We start from the raw sequence: 20,826 nt of genomic DNA, 5'->3' as shown, positions 1-20,826 counted from the left end.
TAATTCGATTAAAGATGGATAAACAAAGGTATATAATTCAGTACCACATGGACAGTAAAAATGCCAGGAATGTTTTGCTTAATCAAGATGTTTATCATAAATAAGCCAATTCTAAAAAAAAAGGACATTTATAAAAACAATGACATTCTTAAACTATGTCCTATAGGGTAAAATGCATTTTATTCATATAGCCTTGTGCTCAGCAGATGGAGAGAAATATTGTAAAACAACTTAAAACCAATTCCTAGCCTCGGGGTAGTCAATGCATGGCTCGAGAAGCAATGTACCTCTAGATTACATGTAGATTTTTTCATCAATACACTTCTATATCTTGTCCTGATGAATGGAAATCAGTAAAAGGATGTCTAGATTACGAGTACCCACAAAAAAACTATAGTAGTTTAAAAAAAATAGAAGCACAGTATTAATATGTAACACTTTAATCCTAAATTGTGTTAATTCCACAACATCCCTTGCCCATTACTTTGTCCAATCACTTACATGGTCTCCCGTTGACCTGGTTCACAGGCACTACCTACGTGACACCTGGGTTAGATTGGAGATAGTCAATCAGATAAGTATCCACACCTTAATTACATTTTGTTATGGTTGCACTCCGAACCCACCCTTTACTGAGACTTTACAGGGCTTTAAGAATGTGTTGAGTCTGGCTTTTGCTCAAGCAGAACTACGCCTCAGACAGACAGGAAATGGAAAGGCTTTCAAAAAAGGAAATGAGGCCCCTCGGTGTGAAGTAGAGGAAGGTTCCAGTGCATGAACAAACACTATTCAAATCACTTGAAAGGGCTTTTTAGATTGTTATGTACAGGAAAGCCTAAAGCAGACCTGGGAAAACTACGACCTGAGTTCGTCAAAGTTACACAAATGGCATCCAGGTATAGAAGAATGTGCGAATAATAATAATTTTAATAATAATAATAAAGAATACGGAGTGGAACTACAATTTTTTGCACTCTTTCAAGGCATTTGTTAGGTCAAAATAAATGTAAACTGGTTCAAGGTTGACAACTGATTGGAATCACATTTTCTTTTCAACAAACTTTGAAATTGAGCTGATTTGAATCAGGAGCAAAGTGACGTCACATGGTTATCTTATTTTGCGAATACATGCCAACTCCCCACTTCATCCAAGTTCGCATATCTTTGGAGCAGTAACAAGGTATCTCAAATCAGCATTAACCCCTTGTAAAACTGTTAAAGACGGACAAGAAAAGTAGCGCTTGGAGCAAAAAGAGTGAGCGCCCCTACCTTAGAAAGACAGTGGCAAGTTTAACCAAAGCTTTTTATTCCACCGTGTTTGGGAATAGAAGAGCAATGGGAAAATATAATGGCATGCAAATGTTTTGGCACCGTGCCTTTGCACAAAACCTTTTTATGTCATTATAGTTGATTACGAAATTTAGTTGTTCATATTTGATTTTGTGTGTGGGAGGGAGCACCATTTTATTTAAGTGCTTCTGTCGGTTTGTTTCAAATAAATGTCAAGCGGAAACTGCTGCATCACAGGAGTTCCAAAAGAGGGACTTCATTTTAGTTTTCCGAACCATAGTTTTCCCACCATTAATGTTGACTGAGAATTACGTGGGTGACATCTTGAGTACTGAAGTTATACACAGCCGAGTTGTATTTTTAGCTTCAGCGTTTAGTGCTCTGCTGAAAGATTGCATACTTCTTTCCTCATGAATTATTTCATATTCTTAAATACTATAGGGCACCCTAGTGGCCGAGTGATTAGTGGGCCAGACCTTTGTGAGGATAAGCAGTTCGGAAAATGGATGAATGGCTACTATAGCTATAGAAGCCTTAACATGATGAGAACATTTTTGAAGAACTAGATCAAATCGAACAATTTTCATTCAGAAAGCCATGACAAGCCCAGAGAGGACATACAAACTCCACACAGGAAAGTCAGAATCCATCTAAGATTGATTTTACTATTAATACTACTAGTTTTTGTGATTTTGGTTGTATTCTATTATATTCCCACTATGTAACAATTGTGCATATGCAATATGTAAGGTGGTTATTAGGTAAGTTTGTGAATAGTTTTCTATAAATGCCATACAAATAGCTGACAATCAGTCTGAAGTCTACTACTTTTCTCACTGTACGTCACCTGGGTTGATTTCATCTCACCATCAACCCTTGTTGAGTATAAATCTCAGCGGCATAAAATGTGGAAGTAATGAGATGCTTGATTAGGATCTATAAATAAGGACATAAACACCAAACATTTTTGTACAATATATTTTCAGGGGTTCAAAGGCTTGAAGAAAACTAAATGGATGACCATGACTCTCCTTCAGGTGAATTAAATAAATACTATTGGGTAACATTTTACACGTTTTCAGATTCACGACCTACCTGACATAAAAAAGACCAGGGCCTATGTTTACAAGGTTTTACTTTGTTTAAATCCCTTTTTTTACCACTTCTGGATCATGAGGACACTAGTCTATGTATATTAATTAGCTTTGTCCAAACTACACTGTCTCTGTCCACCTTGCTTCAGTTTGACTAGGGTCACACTGATTTATGTGCCTGTGCATTTACTGCCTTTTGAGTTTCGAAACGTATACTTGGATGGACGGTGCTACCGAAAATAGCTATTCTCAAAGAACGACTGATCTATTTTCGTCATCTAACCCCCTAAAGAGCATAGATGACATTAGGGATAGTAAAAAGCTTTACCTTTTCACTGAGCTCTCTTTACACATTGCATTTTTATTTGGGGTCAAAATGAGGATAAAATTGGTGTGCCTCTATACTTCAGGGCCCATTTAATATTAGAAAACATTCCTTGGGTTCCACAGCTGTCATTTTTCAGTACTTTTGCCATATTTATTAAATTTATTTTTGTTTAGTGTTTTGTATGTACAGTAGTTTCATGTAATAATTGAGTGGAACTAAACACAAGAGTGAAATTTCGTGTTTCTAACATATTCTGCCAATAAAAATAATTACAGAGTAAGAAATTCCTTTAAATTGACAGATAATGTAGACCAGGTAATTAAAAAAAATGCAAAGTATAATCATACCTTCTATTACTACCATACCATTTTTTCGCCAACACAAAAATACAGGTACACACGTGCAATTATCAGAAGTTTCCCTCTGTGAAACAGAGTCCGTATTATACTTCTAATGAGTCTCTTGTGTCTTAAAATCTGGAGCATGTGGTTATGAGTCACGTTAGCGATCTCTTTGATAGTACCTTTCCTCATCATGTGAGTGTGAGTCACTGTGGTTTGACACTGCACACAGGACAGCTATGCTCATTAAAACAGGAAGAGAAAATTAAGTGCGGTCGTGGTATTAATTTCTTTTTTTTTTAAGGTTTCTTTGGTTTATTTTCTTACTGCATTCAAACTGGAAAAGATTTTGATAGAATAGCTTTTCTGTACCAGTAAACAAGTCAAATCTCGTACATCATGAACAGTGAGTTCCAGATTGCTTCAAGCCACCACACCCATGTCACCTGTCACGTATACATGTACTATACTGTACCTTTAACTGATTTCTACCATGCCCTGTAAGATGAAAACAGCAAAGGGTAAAGTAGGCCACAAGGCAAAGTCTTCCCTGCTGTCATTAAATGTGAGATAAACCGTAGCAATACTTTATGTGCATATTTCATTAATCTTTAATAGCACCCAATTTCATACCATCCTAAATCATTTTTAACTGTCTCTTAAAGTTTAAGTAAATTAAAATAGGGAGAATAAGTCATCAAAGATTGAAACATGGGAGGACAAAATATTATTTTGAAAATGATAGCCGACACCTTGATTTATTATCAGATGTTTTTACAATCACAAGAAAGGTTACAAATGTTGTGAAGGGATCTTTACCTACAAAGTCTACAAATTGATTTACAATTTATACTACATTCCTTATTTAGTTAGGTTTTCAACTCAGATGGGAGTGCAGTAACACGCGGTTGATGTTATAATGTACATGGGTGGGACTGGGTCAAGCTGGTTACCTGAGACCCATTATGAATTTGTAGCTGGGGAATCCATAGCATTTAGCATTTCAAAGTGAAAATATGGAATATTTTCATCTTATTTCTGATAATTCATATGTATTTGTCCGTGATAAATTTTTCTATCATAATGCATAGTGTAGCTGTTCAAGCTTAAATGACAACGTGGGCGACATAACACTTGGACACCCTTCTATTTTAAGGGAGATAGAAATATTGACAGATGGACATTCTTGAAATCTGGCTTGGTTTATATTTTTTTCACAAACGACTCTGGTCTACATGGATGGGTGATCTAGTTAGAAATTTATCATCAACCTAATTCAAACAGAGAAGAGAAATATGTGGAAAGTCGATTATCAGGAAGCACAAGATATTTTCATAACATGGTATGACTATTTTGAACATCCAAAAAGTGGACATAAGAGGAGAAAACAACTAAATGAAGCAAGGTCAAAATGAATTATGTAGTGTTTATGGCATTGAAATGGATATATTTTATCAATGACATTGTAGAACTACAGGAATAAAGAAAACAGTAACCATGACTACACTATTAATAACCAACATTACGCAGAAGTAATGTAACCGGGCCAGTATTTGGCTTGTAACTACTATAAACAAATCAGAAGCCAACAATGGCGGTTGTAGAACATTCTACCAAAGTATCTATTCCACAAATTCTCTGCATGGTGATTAAAGCAGGGAAAACTTATTCTGGTTAGATGGGTTTTGACATGGAAAAAGACATAAGTTCAAGATTGACCTCACATTAATGGTTGTGAGCTGGAGCACATTCCTCCGTGCTTGTCAAGCCCCAGCATGAAGAGTCCCAGCTGCTTTTTTCATGCCGTACCCTCTGCTCTGCTTAGACCCACATAGCATGCATTCCTCACTGACTCACCAACCCTGCCAGTGTGTTTGTGTACAGTCCTACTGAGCCGGCCTGTGTGTGTCATATAAACACCTCCATGACTCATAGCCCAATATTTAAATTGGTCTTCTTAACCACTGTTTTAACAACTTGCCAACCGTCCTTCTTTACAGTTCGCCAAAGCCCTCCTTATCACCCTGTGGTCAAAGCGTGTGTCTTAACACTACCAACTACCTTGCCAAGATAATGCAGTAAAGTTCTTTTCACAAACACTACTGCCTGCATCGCTTCCTCGATGATTCGTGAACAGGTTTTACCTGAAGATTTCCGATCTTACCTTTTTAGGTTTAGGACCACACCTAAATTTATTTCAGACTGGCTATACGTAGATGCACACACACACACATACACACACACACCTGGATAATGATGCAATCCAAAAGTTCTGACGCATTTGGTTAGCGAGGATAGGCGGTTCAGAAAACGGATGAATCGACAAAAAGAAAAAAGTAGAGCCGGAGCCAAACTGTCATAACCGTTTCATTGGCAGCAATCATTTCAATCCAACATTTCATCCAGTTGCGGATCATATAGCACCATAATAAGGATGATTTTATGATGTAAATTTTACAATCCAGTGATTTTCCTGGGATGTCTTGTGTCAAACTGTCTCTTCATGTCATTTCAGAGCATATGCAGTAGGATTGAGATCAGATCTTAGTAGTATTCAATTTTGGATAAAGCTGGAAGAAATACAGTAAAAACGATGAAAGTGTAAGATCCCTCTTGATATTCATCAGTATTTTGTTTAAATTATCCTTCAGGGAAGAAATTCATCACTATTGATAATATATAAATATAATATCACACTTAAGGCTGCGGTGGCTCCAGTCTGACTTTTTCGCCCTAATCGGACTCGGGTAAGATGACTTCTTGATGCTCTGAATAGGCCAAGTCACATGGTAGAAGATATTTTCAAATTTAAACAAAAACTACATTATAATGTAGTCAGTTTATAAATCTATATATTTGTTTTCACATCGGCTGTGTGCTTAATACAAAGATTTTCATTATTTTGTAACTTATTTGACTTTGAATTCCTTTTCCTACAATTTTTGCATCAGTTTTAGAAAACATATTGCATAATTTAGTATGATTTAGATTTAAATTTTTGCAGATTTCGAATCTGACCGGAATATGATCTTGTGTTTTACCATCTATGTGACCCACACACTTGCACACTAGATTTCCCCTTACATCTTTACACCTTCACGTTCAGCCTTTCATATGTGAGGAGTGAGTGGCAAGAGACAGTCAGTAAGTGTGTGTCTGCGTGTCCGTGTGTGTACTTGTGTATGTCAATAGTGGCGTAGTGGGAAATACAAAGTGTATGTGAGAGTGGAGGACAGTTGAAGCATTGAATGAGAACAGAAGAGGTCCATTGTCTCTATTTTCCCCCTAGGTAACCCTTGCCTTGGGAGTCTATTTATTTACATAGACCTACCAAATGACACTGACTATATAGTGAGGTGTACACCATTTCTCCTTGCATATGTGTCACCGTATATGTAGTGTCCAGATATCAGGTCAGAGGACACAATTGACCCTTTTCACATCTTAGGTGTGTAATTAGCCCACGCTGTCATGACACTGACTTCTAACTCATCAGAGAAAATGTTAGACTTTTTGTCCAGGTGGGACATTAGATTTTCCCCAAAAATAATAACAACAAAATTACTACTCATTCCTAGACATTTAGAAAAATATTAGACAAGATGCTCATTAATTTCACTGACCTAATCTTGTTTAACAGGCTTCTCTAGATTTTTTAATTTTGAAAAAAATATTGTAAAACATTGCATACTTAAGATTTTTAGTATGGTACCATACATGCCATTTATATTTCACATCCATTTGTGCCTTTCCTGAAGTTACAACTTCCCCTTTTGCTGGAATGCGGTATTTGGTGTCTTGCTCAGGGGATCACAGCCAGAAAGAGCTAGTGTCAGGCCCGCCAACATACCATTTTTAAATTATTTTTTTTATGACAAGGCGCACTTGAAATCCTTTATTTGCCTCATAATTCATTACTGAATGATGGTTGTCCTCAAGCATATTTTGGAGGATAAGTGCGCTATACTGCTCCCACAAAGTGTTCAGGACACACATTCATCACGTATCAACCTCATAAATAAGACTAAAACGAATTTATTAAGATGTTAAAGAATGGCAACTTTAAAATCCCAAATGATAAATGCAGTTTGACAGTTTACATTGATGCAAAAATGAGCTGTGCCTTATGTGTGTATGTATGTCTACTGTATAGTCACAAAAATACAGTTACAATTTAGGTGAAAGTTCATTATTGTTTAACACATGGCCATATCCACCACCCAATAGTTCTCATCTTAATATTATAAAGAGAGAAAAACAAAGAAAAAACATTTTCTTTTTCTCACTGTTGGAATACAAACAGTAGTATTCTGTATTTTATAGATGTTCTAGAAAACAACACGAACTAATTTCCTCGAAGTTACTCTAGCTTTAAGTTCAGGACATTTTGTTTCATTTTCCAACTGTGGTTTCCCATCTGTCCCTCCCTCTCCTGGCTCAGTGCATTTTGGCCCCATTTCCTTCTTTGAAGGAAGTGAGCGAGCTTGGCCTTTAGAGTGAAAGGGGCCAAACAGGACTCAAGCGCTTTTATTAACTCATAGTAGGAGTTGACACACGAGCAAACCAAAGAATGGATATAACAACATATTACGATGGAAATAAAACACCCTTTGTTAAATGAATTTATCTTCATGTATAGAAGCTATGACACTGCTTAATGTGGAAATTTCTTCATAGTATAGCCCAAGATTGTTTAAAAACATCCAAAAGCCTTTAGGCTAAAGACAGTAATTCCTGGCAGAATCAAACATGCCAGAGCAAGCTTTTGTTTCCATTTAGTCATCATCATGTGGTACTTTTCATCCCCCATTGGAGCACAGTTCGGCTCACCACACTGTTGCCATGGTCCTAAAACAAACCTATTGCATAATTTAATGCAAGAAAAAGTGTCTTTTTTTTTCTGTGTGACTGAATTCTCCTTCTAACTCTGCCATATGAACACCAGAAAGTGATGTCCCAATGAAAACTAGAAAAAGGGAAGAGATTAGCCCTCTCAGGACAATCCATAAGATTTGTAATGAGGACTCAGGGCATGGTGGGAAATCACCTTCTCCTCACCGGATGAGTCATGAGCAGTGGCAGTTGCAGAAATCTGCTGACGTGTTGTCCTTGAACTCAGTAAGAACCTGGACAGTTACATATCACACATGTACTCTTTATACTAATCAGTGTGTGTGGGGGCCTGTGTGTGTGTGTGAGAGAGAGAAAAACATAAGAGGAGGGGGGATTGAACTAGGGCAGTCTTACCATAATATCCTTATTATTAGTAGAACTGTTTAGCTATCTTACAGTTGTTGTTTCATTTCCATGAACCGATTGCACATGTGTTGTTATTTTAAAATCCCAGTTAAATTCCATTGACATTATCTAACAAATGTAGACACTTCATTGCCCCTTCAAATTTTACTGATTCGAGGAATGGGTACACATTCATATAGTCGGATTGCAATTGCCACAGTTGACCAACATTTTCATTTTAAGAGACAGACGTAATTATAGTTTACAAGGTACAAAATGTACTGCAAAATGTGTACAGCAATGTCAGAGTTGTTGCAAAATCACACATCGGATCTTGCAACACAACTCAGATAATCATCTCTTGCACAAAAGACACATCTGCTATAATTTTCTTTTTTTTCTTTCTTTTTTCTTTTTTGCAAGGCTTTTACAAGAAACTACAAACTAAATCGAGAGTAAAAGAATATGTTCCTTTTCTGGTTAGTTTATTGCTATGACAGATATAAGAGTAAACAAATGTAATCACATAAGCTCCCTGCAACATGTTATGGCAAATGTTTCAACAAAAGAGGAAAATATTTAAGCCTTTTTAGGATTTTGTATTAGCTGTAACTGATGTTTCAGCCTTCACTTCAGGAAACATCTGATTTGAATAAACTGTGGTGAAATTAATTACCAAACACTTCCAATTGCAGTACAAAACAAAACCATGGGTTGTGCTTCTTTATAAATAAATCAGCTTGTCTTTCAAATTTAACAAATTTTCTGGTAACATTTTATTTTAAGCACTGAGCTTTTTATATGCCAGTATGACGCTGATGAACTAACTAGTTGTCACAGATCCTTTGTTAGAATATATATCTTTTGTGTCTTCGGGCTCTTAAAAGTGTTCTTGTGTATGAGCTAGAAATATAGTCAAACACAAACACAGTGTTCCTTGTGAGTATTTTACTTCATAAAGCTTCTTGTTTTTTTTACTTTAAGAAAAGCTTCAGAAACCAGTTGAACTCGTCAGCACCATCCTCAACTTGGCCACAGCTTTTACTTTTGTTCTATACTCAATTTGTATCCTTCAGGCTCTCCCTCCCATGTTTCTCATGTCCAAAATGTCCCATTTTGTGTGTGTTTGCAGCAAAGTTTGCTCTGAGATGACAAACAACCAAAGTGGGGTCTAAGTTGCTCAAAATCAGCTCGGATAAAATCATACACTTCAGCTTGGAAATAAATCTATTAAAAACAGATGGAAAGTCTCCAATTTAAAAAAAAAAAAAGAAATATGAATCTTGGCAAACAAAAAAATCAAAGTACTGGTAGATGAATAAAAAGTAGGTTTTAAATTTATTGATTGAAATTGGGTCAATTTGCCATTTGAGAAACTGAGGAATCGCGATTTGTTTTGTGTGTTTTTTTTGTTTTGTTTTCCCGAGGGCTGAAGAGTCATTTTTGGCAAGTAGGATTACTGGTAATGACGTGTATATTTTGGTTTAATTTTAACACGGAGGGGAATTTAACATATACCGTAAAAATAAAATGCTGTTAAAGAACACAATATTTTGCCCTTCTACTTTTTCATATCACTTGTAACCTCCTATGATGCCATAAAAAATACATTTTTAATACAATGACATGCAAATGTTTGAGGCCCCTGGATATATATACACATTTCCGCAAGTGACGGTAAATGTGGAGGTAATCCCACAGTGATCTCATTTTATTTCCTTTTTTTTCCTCACTATTCTGAAAGAGTTTCTACAGCAAGGTATGACTTTTCAACAGCAGACATGCTCTCCTCTCAAAACTGTTGCTAAGAAACTGTTGGAACGGCGCCTGCTTACAAGTGTAATGTTGCAATGTTTGACATGTCTCCATAGTAATGTTTCAATGGGCACAGTTAAATATTTGCAAACAATCACTTATAAGAGCAGGCTTGTCAAACAGTAAATCTCAGTAGGAAAGGGAAAAAGGAGGTCAAGTAAGGGTTTTTTTTACAGTGTATTTCAAATATTTTAGAAAGGTAATTTATGGAGAGAACTTATGCTAAGTTTATGGTATTTAAATGAATCACTATCATAATCCTCCTTTTATGGGTTACGTTGTTTAAGATACTGGACTTTTTCACCATTGTTGTGACTTTGCAGTCATCACCAGCGGCAATGGTGACTTAAATTATGACTAACTCCACGATGACTTGCATTTTAGGATTTCATATGGATATTCCCTCATTACTATGAATCAGGGCTTCAATTGGATAACATTTAAAGGAAAGAGGTTGCAGGGCAGGACGGCTACAATACAGACATATTACATATGTTCTTCGTTCACAGCGCAATAGTGGGAAAACATTCATATAGAGAGAGAAAACAAAAGCATTACCTCATCTCAAACCGTCTCATTTTCTGAACCGCTTTATCCTCTTTAGGGTTGTGGGAGTTGCTAGAGCCTATCCCAGCTGACTTCGGGCCAGAGGCGTGGGACACCCTGAATTGGTGGCCAGACAAAAAAAAAACATTATTTATTTCCTTTCTTTTCACACAAAACAGAGTCAGTGTTTGACTTCAGTTTCAGAAAACATTTACTCCAAAAATGATCAAAACCCATTATTGTACAATTTATTCTTGATATAATTGGTACTACATTGCAGTAGAAGAGTCTAATTTTTTGGTAACATTCGGACAATGCCAAGGTTTCCTGAGATTTATTGTTCATTCATTAAAAGAACAGAGGTCATTGATATTGACTGTCAATCTCAGTTTTAGGTCATTTAAGTGAGCAGAAGATTATAGACAGATGATACTTTTCATCGAGTTTAAAAAGAAAGCTTGTGGCTCGTGAAGCCTATCACGTGCAAATAGTGTGAGTTTTTAGTTTTGGTCCACTTGCTTTTACACACAAAGTGACTTACCAAGACCACCTATCCAGGTCTCGGAACTGCTGTTTGTTCCACACCAGAGCTAGCTGGTTTGTATTTACCCCGACCCAACAGGTGCGAAGAATGTAATATTTAGGTTTGGTGTGGACCACACTTGACAGGTGTAAATACAGCTTCAGCGAAATGACTGCAAATTGATAGGAAAAATGAATTTCCATGATTGTTGTTTTTGAAAACAATTAACCTAAAAACAATAAAATTTAATTATAGACAGCGTTTGTACTATAAATATTTCCTACATGGATCCATGTGAGTCATGGAAAGCTTGATATTAAATGAGAATGCTCCCGTAAGTATGCGTGTTTATATGTGCGTGCGTCTTTGCATGTGTGTCAACCCCACCCTGCCGGAGTGACTTTCCATGTAAGTTAGGGGTGTTGCATAACAAAAACAAGTTGAGCAAGGGAACCACTAACACGTATGGGCACAAAAATACACATGACATATAACAAACATACATGGCTCTACATCACAGTCATCCAGACGTATACTCATTATCTTACACGCCTAGTCTCAGTACACACTTTCCAGAAAGTCTAATGTTGTAAGGTTTATATTTTGCCCAGTTATTTATAGCTTGCCACAGCTCTAAATAGGTAGACGTGAGGGGTCCATCTGGCCCCGGTCAGTTTCCCAGTCTGTCTGTATATGTCTGCAAAAAAAGGCCTTTGACTTAAAAGCAAACACATTAGTACTATGTCTATGTAGAAAAAAAATACTATGAAGTACAGCACAAACTGAAATAAGAATAGCATTTTGCAATATTTAATAATAGAGCAAAGGCAATTACATAATTGTATCAAAATAAACAAATACAATTGTTGCTGAAAGAATAATGTCATGAAACTAAATATAGTCTATATAGAAAAATGGGTGATTATGAACAGATAAAAAGCACAAGTTGTACTTTACCAGAAACAAGTGTTTGAGAGAGACTATTTTGTACTTCTCGCTGGTTTAATCAAATTTTTGTTTGACCTACAAACAGATAGCATTTGGGATATACATAACATTCAGTACCCATGCAATGTTATGACCCACTTTATGGCCTGTCCCCCATTGCTTACAATGTTGACTTGGTCTAGTGACAAGTATTTTTTTCCAAGTCTGTTAATTCTTCAAGGTACATTACTTTTCTCATACAAAGTAAGAGAACTGAAGATTTATGAAATATGAAAAGTATTTCAAAGTATTTTGCAACATAATTATATATTCGCTCATCTTTAGTAACTAATCATCCAACAGGTTGGGATGAATAAGATTGTTCTGGAAGGATTGCCGCTTACTGTAATTAAGACTGAGTTAATTACGTGTTGTTTCTTGCTTGAGTGGTGCTTATCATATTCGGGAAATGAACATCCAGTTTGACAAATGATCAGATAAAACAAAGGGGTGAAGCATAATGCATTTTTTTCACTTCCCTGAAATAATTTGAAACAAATAAAAAAATCATATCTATTGAGACTGCCAAAAAGTACTCCTACTAGTAAAAAATAAAACATACTCACCATGATAAAAATTATCTTCTGTTAAAGATATTCAAATTTGTGGGGGTGTTTTGCCCTCGAGAGTTTAAAAGAGGGAGGCATAGTTTGTTTTCCCCACATTGTGAATGTCATTCACTGCCATACCAACTCAACCAAAAGGTTTTGAATGCCTTGCTAATCAATAATCATATTTGTGTTCAAGTTGAACTCATGCTGAAATATTCTGGATATACTGTAATCGTAACAGAAACTGAAATGCTAGAGAAAATATTACCCAATCTATGCTGGTAAACCTTTTTCAGTTTTGCAGTTTGTGGGTAAAAAAAAAAACACTTAGAAACCATAAAGTACGTGATCTCCAACACGATGATTTATGACATTTCCTGGTATCCTACAATTAGTCATAAAGAAAAATGTACTCTAAGATTTGATTGCTTGTTTCGTTTAAAGCTTTAGCTATAAAAGTTGTTTTGCATACAAGTCTGAGGAATATCAAATGGCAAAACGTTTCCTTTTCCTTATTCACACGAGACTTAAGATAGAGAGAAAAAATGCACAGGTTTGATTTATTTTATGACTTACTTTGGGGGGAATATCTCAAAATTCTGAGGAATTGCCATAAAGAACGAGAAGTAACATTGGTCACATTAAACAGAAGTAAAAAAAGAACTTATTTTAGATGATCACAAGTGGACATATTTATTAAAGGTTGATAGAAATACAGTTTTCTGTTGTGTGTATGAGTTGTGTGCACGTGCATGAGCATACATAAGTGTGTGTTATGTCTGTTCTGTAAAACGCCCAACCCTGAGCTCACATGAAACTTGATGTAGGGGGAGGGACATCCGGGAACATAACAAGCGAGAGGCCTCCCTATTTGAGGTGGAGCTTTGCAAGCAGTCTTAAAAAGTGCAGCGTAGCAGTGGACCTCAACATACTTGTCTCTGGACATAGGTATCACACAGTGAACCAAGGATCTGAGTTGGGTTTCTTGGCCTAAAGGGTACAGCATGTCCGAAATGCATGACAACATTTTTACAAAGGTGAGTCACTGTTTATCGTAATATTATTTTGTATTATGTGTTTTGAAGTTGACTTGTGTGTATTACTACACAATTAGTTTCACAGCAATTACGCTCTGGGCTATTAAAACAGATTAGGGTGTGTTTGAATTGTTTTCTTTGTCGAAAATATGTCTTTTTTATCTAAGATAAGCTGCCGCAATTCTTTCGGTAGTTTTCTGGTTGAATGTGAGTGTATATTTTTCTTGGTGTACGATACCACTCTATTTTTTTTTAGTTGCTCTCGTGTTAATGCCAGTTTTTTAACGTTCGATCCATCTGCAACAGAACCTTTTGAACCTGGCCCTAGACGATGCCTTCCTCCAAAGACCCTCCCAGCTAAAAGTGTCAGGACACGGTCGACTGAACCGATCCGCCTCATACTTCTCACCACCCTCCCCGCCTGCCTCATCCAATCTCAGTCTTAGCACAGATCATATCGATGATGATGATGATGACAGCGGCACCTCGCTGTGGTCTTCAAACATCTGGAGCCAGACACCCAGTCTCCAAACTAAAGCATCCACTTTGCAAGGACGCTCCATGAGTCTAACGGAGTCCAGCATCTCTCTACTTTCCTCTTTTGGACACCTCAAGAACTTGGACACATTTCCCTCAGGACCTGTCACAACAGTGGCTCCTCCGCCAGGCTTCCCACCCGCGTCCAACCTGCCTCCCCAGGTTCCACCCATGCTTTCGCCCAACCGTTACAAAACTGAGCTCTGTCGTGGCTTCCAGGAGACGGGCAGCTGTAAATATGGCACCAAGTGCCAGTTTGCCCACGGTGAAGCAGAGTTGCGTGGAATGTTTCGCCACCCCAAATACAAGACAGAGCCATGCAGAACCTTCTACAACTTTGGGTACTGCCCGTATGGCACTCGTTGCCATTTTATTCATGAGGAAAAAATCAGCGGAGGCCCGCTGTCACCTGGCAAATTCCAGACTCAGCGCCAGCTAACTCTTAACACAAGCAACAGTTCGAACCCACGCCACCAACTCCGCCAAAGTGTCAGCTTTGCAGGGTTCCTGGGCTCCTCGCGTGCCTCCCCACCACCGTCGTTCCCAACATCCTTCACTGATCCAAACCTAGGCTTTAGCAGGGCTGCCTCTGTGTCTCCACCTCCAGCAGATCTGATGTCTCCAGTGTTCGGTGACTCGCTCACACGGGAAGTTGCAACATTCCAATTTGGCACCCATCAAAGCCGTGCCAGTTCTGGAGACATACACAAGATTCCTCTCATAGTGGAGCCAAAGGCCTCGCGCTGCACATGCGGCCACGGGAATGACATCTCTGCTTTGCACGGCAACAACAGCCGAGTATTTGCCAAGATGGTGGATGACAACCAGCAGGACAGCAGTGATTCGATTCCAGGCTCCAGCCTCGGCGGATCAATGAAACACGCCGGTTTGCAGCGTTTCTCCTCTGAGGATTCTCTGGAAGATAGCTATAGCAGCAGCAGTGGAGGTTCCAGCGGGTCTGAGTCCCCCACTTTTGACGTATCAGGCACCAAAAGGCTCAATGTATTTGAACGTCTGTCTTTGTCCGACTAGGGGAAACCACAGAAAGGAACTGTTTTTGTCTAGTCTTTCTTCAGAACCAGAACTAATTCGGAGAAATCAACATTTGATGAAATATTAACGCTTGTTATTCTTAATTCATGTATGCCAAATCTAAGCTTGTCTTGCACAAAGCCTCAATGTAAGTAAGCGTAGCAAAATCAGACCAGTTTATATGGTCTTCCATAGATTTTGACCAAACCAGCAAGATGGCTGTTTTACAAATTCCCAACTGTATTGATGAAAACTGCTCGTGATTTGGGACAATCTATGGTATCGTGCCTTATGTATTCTCCCTGCCTCAATAGCCAATGCTCCTCAGTGCCAAGAACAGTATGTTTGATTATGTGGCTTTCGTTTGAAAGACCACACGTGTATGATTGATGACATTTTATCTGTGACATGCACTTTACAGCAAATTTGAGAGGGAGAAAACTATCCCCCTGTAGCATTTAACCAAAGCTTCATATTTCACCCTACTGTGTGTGTGTGTGTGTGTGTGTGTGTGTGTGTGTGAGTGTGTGTGTGTGTGTGTGTGTGTGTGTGTGTGTGTGTGTGTGTGTTTCTGTGTGAGCTTGTATGTTTGTGTGATCAACAATCTTTTTCTAAGACCAGGGTACAAACAGATGCAAGATCAAAGTGTGCAACAGAAAATTAGATGTCAACTGTAGATACATGACCCACTTTAACATTTAGTAGTTTTCGGTTTCCTGTCACCCCCTGTAGACCTTTTCTAAGGTACCCTGTTTTGATTGACAGCCTGGTTCAGGGACTTAAACACAGTATTCCTTTTGGTTATTGGTTGCCTCGCATTGTCTAACTTAAAGTAATATATTTATATTGATATTTATTACTGTTCAAATAGGTAATTGTATTTTGTACTTTATTTATGAAGAATTATTCCAAGGTCTGTGAATTACCAATGTGACAAAAGGGATTTAAAAAGAGATTCTTATATTTTTAATTGCCAAAATGTGTGTAAATAAATTTCTGAATAAGCCAATGGTTTTATGGTCTGTGCCTTTTGTTGTCTTTTGTTGTAATTTCTCCACATATCAATTTTCACTACTTTTTAACAGGTTCCCATGTGACCTGATTTGGGGCAAAAGGGAGGAAAGACATTTTTTCCATCTTCATGCAACTGCATTCACATATTCATAAAGTATAAATTCAGTTATGCCAGATTTTTGTGGGGGCGAAAACTAAAGCTCTTGTAAATGACAAGACATGAATAAATGTACACATACAATTTGCATATCTGTAACGTTTCTAAGGTGAATAGCAAATTCCAAATACATCCACTCATTCAGTTTCCCCACTGCGTATCCTTACCTCATAAGGATCGCAGGGGGTGCTGGAGCCCTTCCCAGCCAACTATGCGCACAAGGCGGGGGACTCACTGATTTGGTTAATCGCCAATTGCAGGGCACAGGGAGATGGACAGCCATTTACGCTCATACTCATATCTAGGGGAAATTTAGAGTGTTCAACCAGTCTACCATGCATGTTTTCGCATATGGGAGGGAACCAGATTACCCGAAAAAAACAACAATAAAATATAATTGACAATATGAATTCCAAAACAATTTGTTGTTAAGCAATAATGCTACATTCTTTCAGTTTTATCTAGACATATTTGAACCTTTGATTTTGAAAGCAGAGTACAGTTGCTCTTCTACCACACAAAATTACCCATTAGGGAGTTATATTTTTGTTGTCCAAAAAAAAAGATAACCCAAACTATCAACTTACATCACTATGAAAATGGGTCAAATAGTACAGAATGTTCTTTTCAGATTTTACTTCTCTGAAAAATGTGCATCGTTCATCACTTTTCTTATTTCTCAACTACATGAATCAGTGTTTCTCGCTGACTTAAAATGCAATTGTCATCATATATATTAAATGTCTGTTGTCTTGGTGTTGAAATTTCATGAAAATGCAGTGTTGAAATTTCCGCTTAAAACTCCCAGTTTGACCTTGTATTGAGCAAGTGTTCTCCAAAGCAAAGAAAGGCCCAGCTGATACTGTCAAAGCACTGGACTCTTTGTACCATCACTTAAAAACAAACCAAAATATTACTGTGTTTCAACACATGCATTTTTAAAGAACTTGCCAAAGCAAACTTCTGGGAACTCAAAAGATTTAACCCAAGTTAGAAATTCCCAAACTTGGAAAAAGATAGCAGGGAAGTGTTCACTGACATAACCAATCTGTGGTCATTTTCCTCTAAAATATCATGCTTATCTTCATTACGGTAAACTCCAGAGTTATTATTATATCTAATTACCATGTGATACCACTTTACATTGTATAACACGTCATGTCCGTAATGCCCAGGTCGCTGGGCTGTAAATAATGTTTGTGTCTGGCTATAATTATGTGGTCAAGGGGGTTAGGACAGAGCATACACCTAGAGGAAAGTGTATTAGTAATGGTCAAATATAACCTAGTATATGTTATTTTTAGTTGGAGTGTTTACTCCTATGTTGATAATTCTGTTGATCTTAAAAAGCATTATTTGTGAATTATCTTCAATTTTAAATGACATTTATTCATAACAATTCAAACCACCTCAACTCTGTTATGTGAACTGTGATTTTGCTCAACTCCAATGTAAAAACATCCAAAGTTACATCATTAGATCTGGGTCACGGGTCATAATCTGCATTGTCTTTATCAAAAATAAGCCCTATTCAACTTTGAGGGAAAGCAGGATGTGTTACCATGACGATAAACAATACATAGACCACAATGTGTAAACAGTGAAGGCTAAAAGAATAGATTGAGGGGGTGCACATGTTTTTGTATGAATGTGTGTTCACATAAACCGTGAAAATATAAATTCATTCATTTCTTTCCTGAAGCGTCGACATATGGTCGCTAAAAGACATTATTTAGCTATGCAGAGCCATGCAGACCTAATGGATGTATCAAACATAGAGCATATATTTAAGTCTGGTGCTCCATAAAGGTCAAACATCAATTTATAAAATCTGATTTAATTCATTGCTCCAACCTGGCCACCGACTGCCCCGAACTATTCAACATATTGCCAACACATTGGTTCATATTCATTATCAAAACAGAGACTTTAGTGGAGCATTTTTGTATAGTGCGGCAGAAGGACTATATATATGGAAGCCAGACCTGCTCTTTTAATGATGGACCTCATGCAAGCAAAGAAATACTGAAGTCTTTGGGAGGTTGCAGTTTAAACAAGGTTTCATAGGAACCACCTTATTCGGGGGGATGCTTGACACAGACTCCATAAATTCCGTGGAGTAGCATAAGTGACACAGTTAAATCATTGGAAGAATCTGTGCAACCCAAAAACAATGAATAGGAGAATTATAGCCGTGAGAGTAGACAGGCACAGACGTAGGCGTGTGAGTACAAGTGTTAAAGCTACTATATGTTCACACTGCAAGGCATACATTCTTATATGTATTTCCGCTTAGAGTGGTGACATAAAGATGGAAAAGAAAGACACAAAGTTTCCCTCAATGCATTGCGCCGCTATTCAGCACTGAAATATTGCTCATGTAGCAGCCTACAGAGAAGTATACAGTGTGAATTTGTTCTCGACCAGAAGTAGACCACACCTCATTAAAATTTGTCTTTCATTGTCGCAAAATAAAGCTATGTTGTTGGTGCTTTTAAAGAGGAAGCAGAAACAAAGAAAACTAGGGAAAATTACTAGTTTAACGGGAACTCTAAGTGACATAAAAACAGAAATACATTTATATTATACTGCATAGGTTTTCAAAGATTGTCTTCAGATATTTTGGTGTTGAGAAAAGCACTAGTATCTTAACAGCATGTAGAATGGTTAAAGTTCACGAAACGTGTTAGTAAAAGAGGAATTCATGTTTCCTTCGTCATACACTTCTGAAATTCAATAAATATATTTACTAGTTTACAAGCAATCTGCAAAATGTTCATCAGGGAGAGTTCTAAATCTATAAAAAATGTTTTACTGTTTAATTAAATCCAAACATGTATATTTTAATTTCATGCTCTACACTGCACAATCTTAACAGCACACTTTATCATCAATATGGTGCAAAGATTACTAACAGCCACTGGGAAGCTGTTAATTATTAAACTGTTTCTGTCAGTCCCTTTCAAAGTATAAGAGATACACAAATAAATGTGAATGCTATGTCTCGTTCTTAGAAAGAAAAAATGACAGATATAACAAAAACCGATGAGGCGGCCCAGTGGTTAGCGCACTGGCCTCGCAGTTCTAGGGTCAAAGGTTTGATCTCATGGTTAGTTGGGATAGGTTCCAGCACCCCATCTGATACTTCTGAGGATAAGCGGTCCAGAAAATGAAAGAATGAATGATACCGATGCTAAAACCACTGGTTTAGTTTATTCAATACGAGTATATGATAGCTGTTTTAAGATGTGGTGTCATAAAGTATCAAAAGATTTTGACAAGGAGGATTAAAATGTGTGAGAAAAGAAGTTTAGAAAGGGGAAAATACTTCAACTCCTCTGAGGGGGCAAATCATTCCAGCAGGGATGAGAAGGACTTGCCACAAAGTGAGTTTTCCTTCAGAAAATCTGTTCACACTTTTCCACCTAAGGATATGACAAAACAGGATAGAAACTGCCAATGTTAAGGCTTGTGTGTGCCTGCACATTTGTGTGTTTATTTATTTATTGTAGTTAATGATTGTATATAGCCCAAACACTCCCTGCAAACATCGTCATAGTTTCAGGATTAAACTTCAATAGTTGTGCAATCATTAAACGTCTGCTGCCGTCAAAGCACCAGTAAATGACAAAAGGCGTTATGTAACTTCTGCTTTGCTTACGAGGTTAGCTGACATCAGATACTTCTATATATTTACCAGAAAAGATGAAAAACCAAAAAGAAATGAGAGGTTAATGCCCACAAATGTGTACCTTAAACTTTATCTCATTCTGGTTACCCTGCATCATTTAAATAACAAGAATTAAACTCGATTATGTATTTATTGAGAGGCATTCCATACCAATCTGGACTGATTTCCCAAAATGCCCCTGTATAGTCCGAATTACTATATGCTTTAGTTTTTTATATATTTTTAGTCTTAAAACTGAACATCTATATAAAAAAAATGTTTGTTAAGATGTCAGAGATGGCAAAGAAGCCAGTAAAACTTAAAGGGGAATTAAAAAGAAAGTGCTACGTCAACTAGTTTAACTTGTAGAGAAGGAAGGAGGAAATATCTGAGAAATGACATCAGAGCAGCAATAGAGTGGAAGCGCAATCCTTTTTTAGCCATGTTCGCTCCCTCTGCTACATTCTTCGCCACAGGCCTGAACTCGCCCCGCCTCCTGCTTTCTTTCCCTTCGACCTCACTCCTGCGCCAGAACTGCTACTGTGACGCAAAACACTGGGAACAGTGGGAGGAGACGTATGGGGGAGAGAGCAATGGAGGGTGGGTTGGCTTGTGAGGGCTTGGAGTGAGCCATGAAGGGAAAGGCAGTAAAAATCCATGAACTTT

At 37.5% G+C, this 20,826-nt stretch overlaps 1 protein-coding gene and 1 long non-coding RNA gene across 2 annotated transcripts in view; one reads left to right on the top strand and one right to left on the bottom strand.

The window, feature by feature from the left end:
- Positions 1–20,826, bottom strand: part of LOC144200054 (uncharacterized) — a 72,928-nt gene that overhangs the window by 42,650 nt on the left and 9,452 nt on the right. The window contains exon 2 of the long non-coding RNA XR_013327028.1: positions 10,665–10,769. This is a non-coding gene — a long non-coding RNA (uncharacterized LOC144200054). The remainder of the gene's footprint in view (positions 1–10,664; positions 10,770–20,826) is intronic.
- LOC144200052 (uncharacterized) lies at positions 13,585–16,328 on the top strand. The gene is made up of 2 exons (XM_077721941.1): positions 13,585–13,750; positions 14,057–16,328. The coding sequence occupies exons 1-2, from the start codon at positions 13,718–13,720 to the stop codon at positions 15,317–15,319; spliced, it is 1,296 nt and encodes a 431-aa protein (XP_077578067.1). The 5' UTR covers positions 13,585–13,717; the 3' UTR covers positions 15,320–16,328.

Source organism: Stigmatopora nigra, chromosome 8 (assembly GCF_051989575.1).
Source record: "Stigmatopora nigra isolate UIUO_SnigA chromosome 8, RoL_Snig_1.1, whole genome shotgun sequence".
In the NCBI taxonomy this organism is placed as follows: domain Eukaryota; kingdom Metazoa; phylum Chordata; class Actinopteri; order Syngnathiformes; family Syngnathidae; genus Stigmatopora; species Stigmatopora nigra.
Note: the sequence above shows the minus strand (reverse complement) of the source record. Positions and strands in the feature narration are given on the sequence as shown.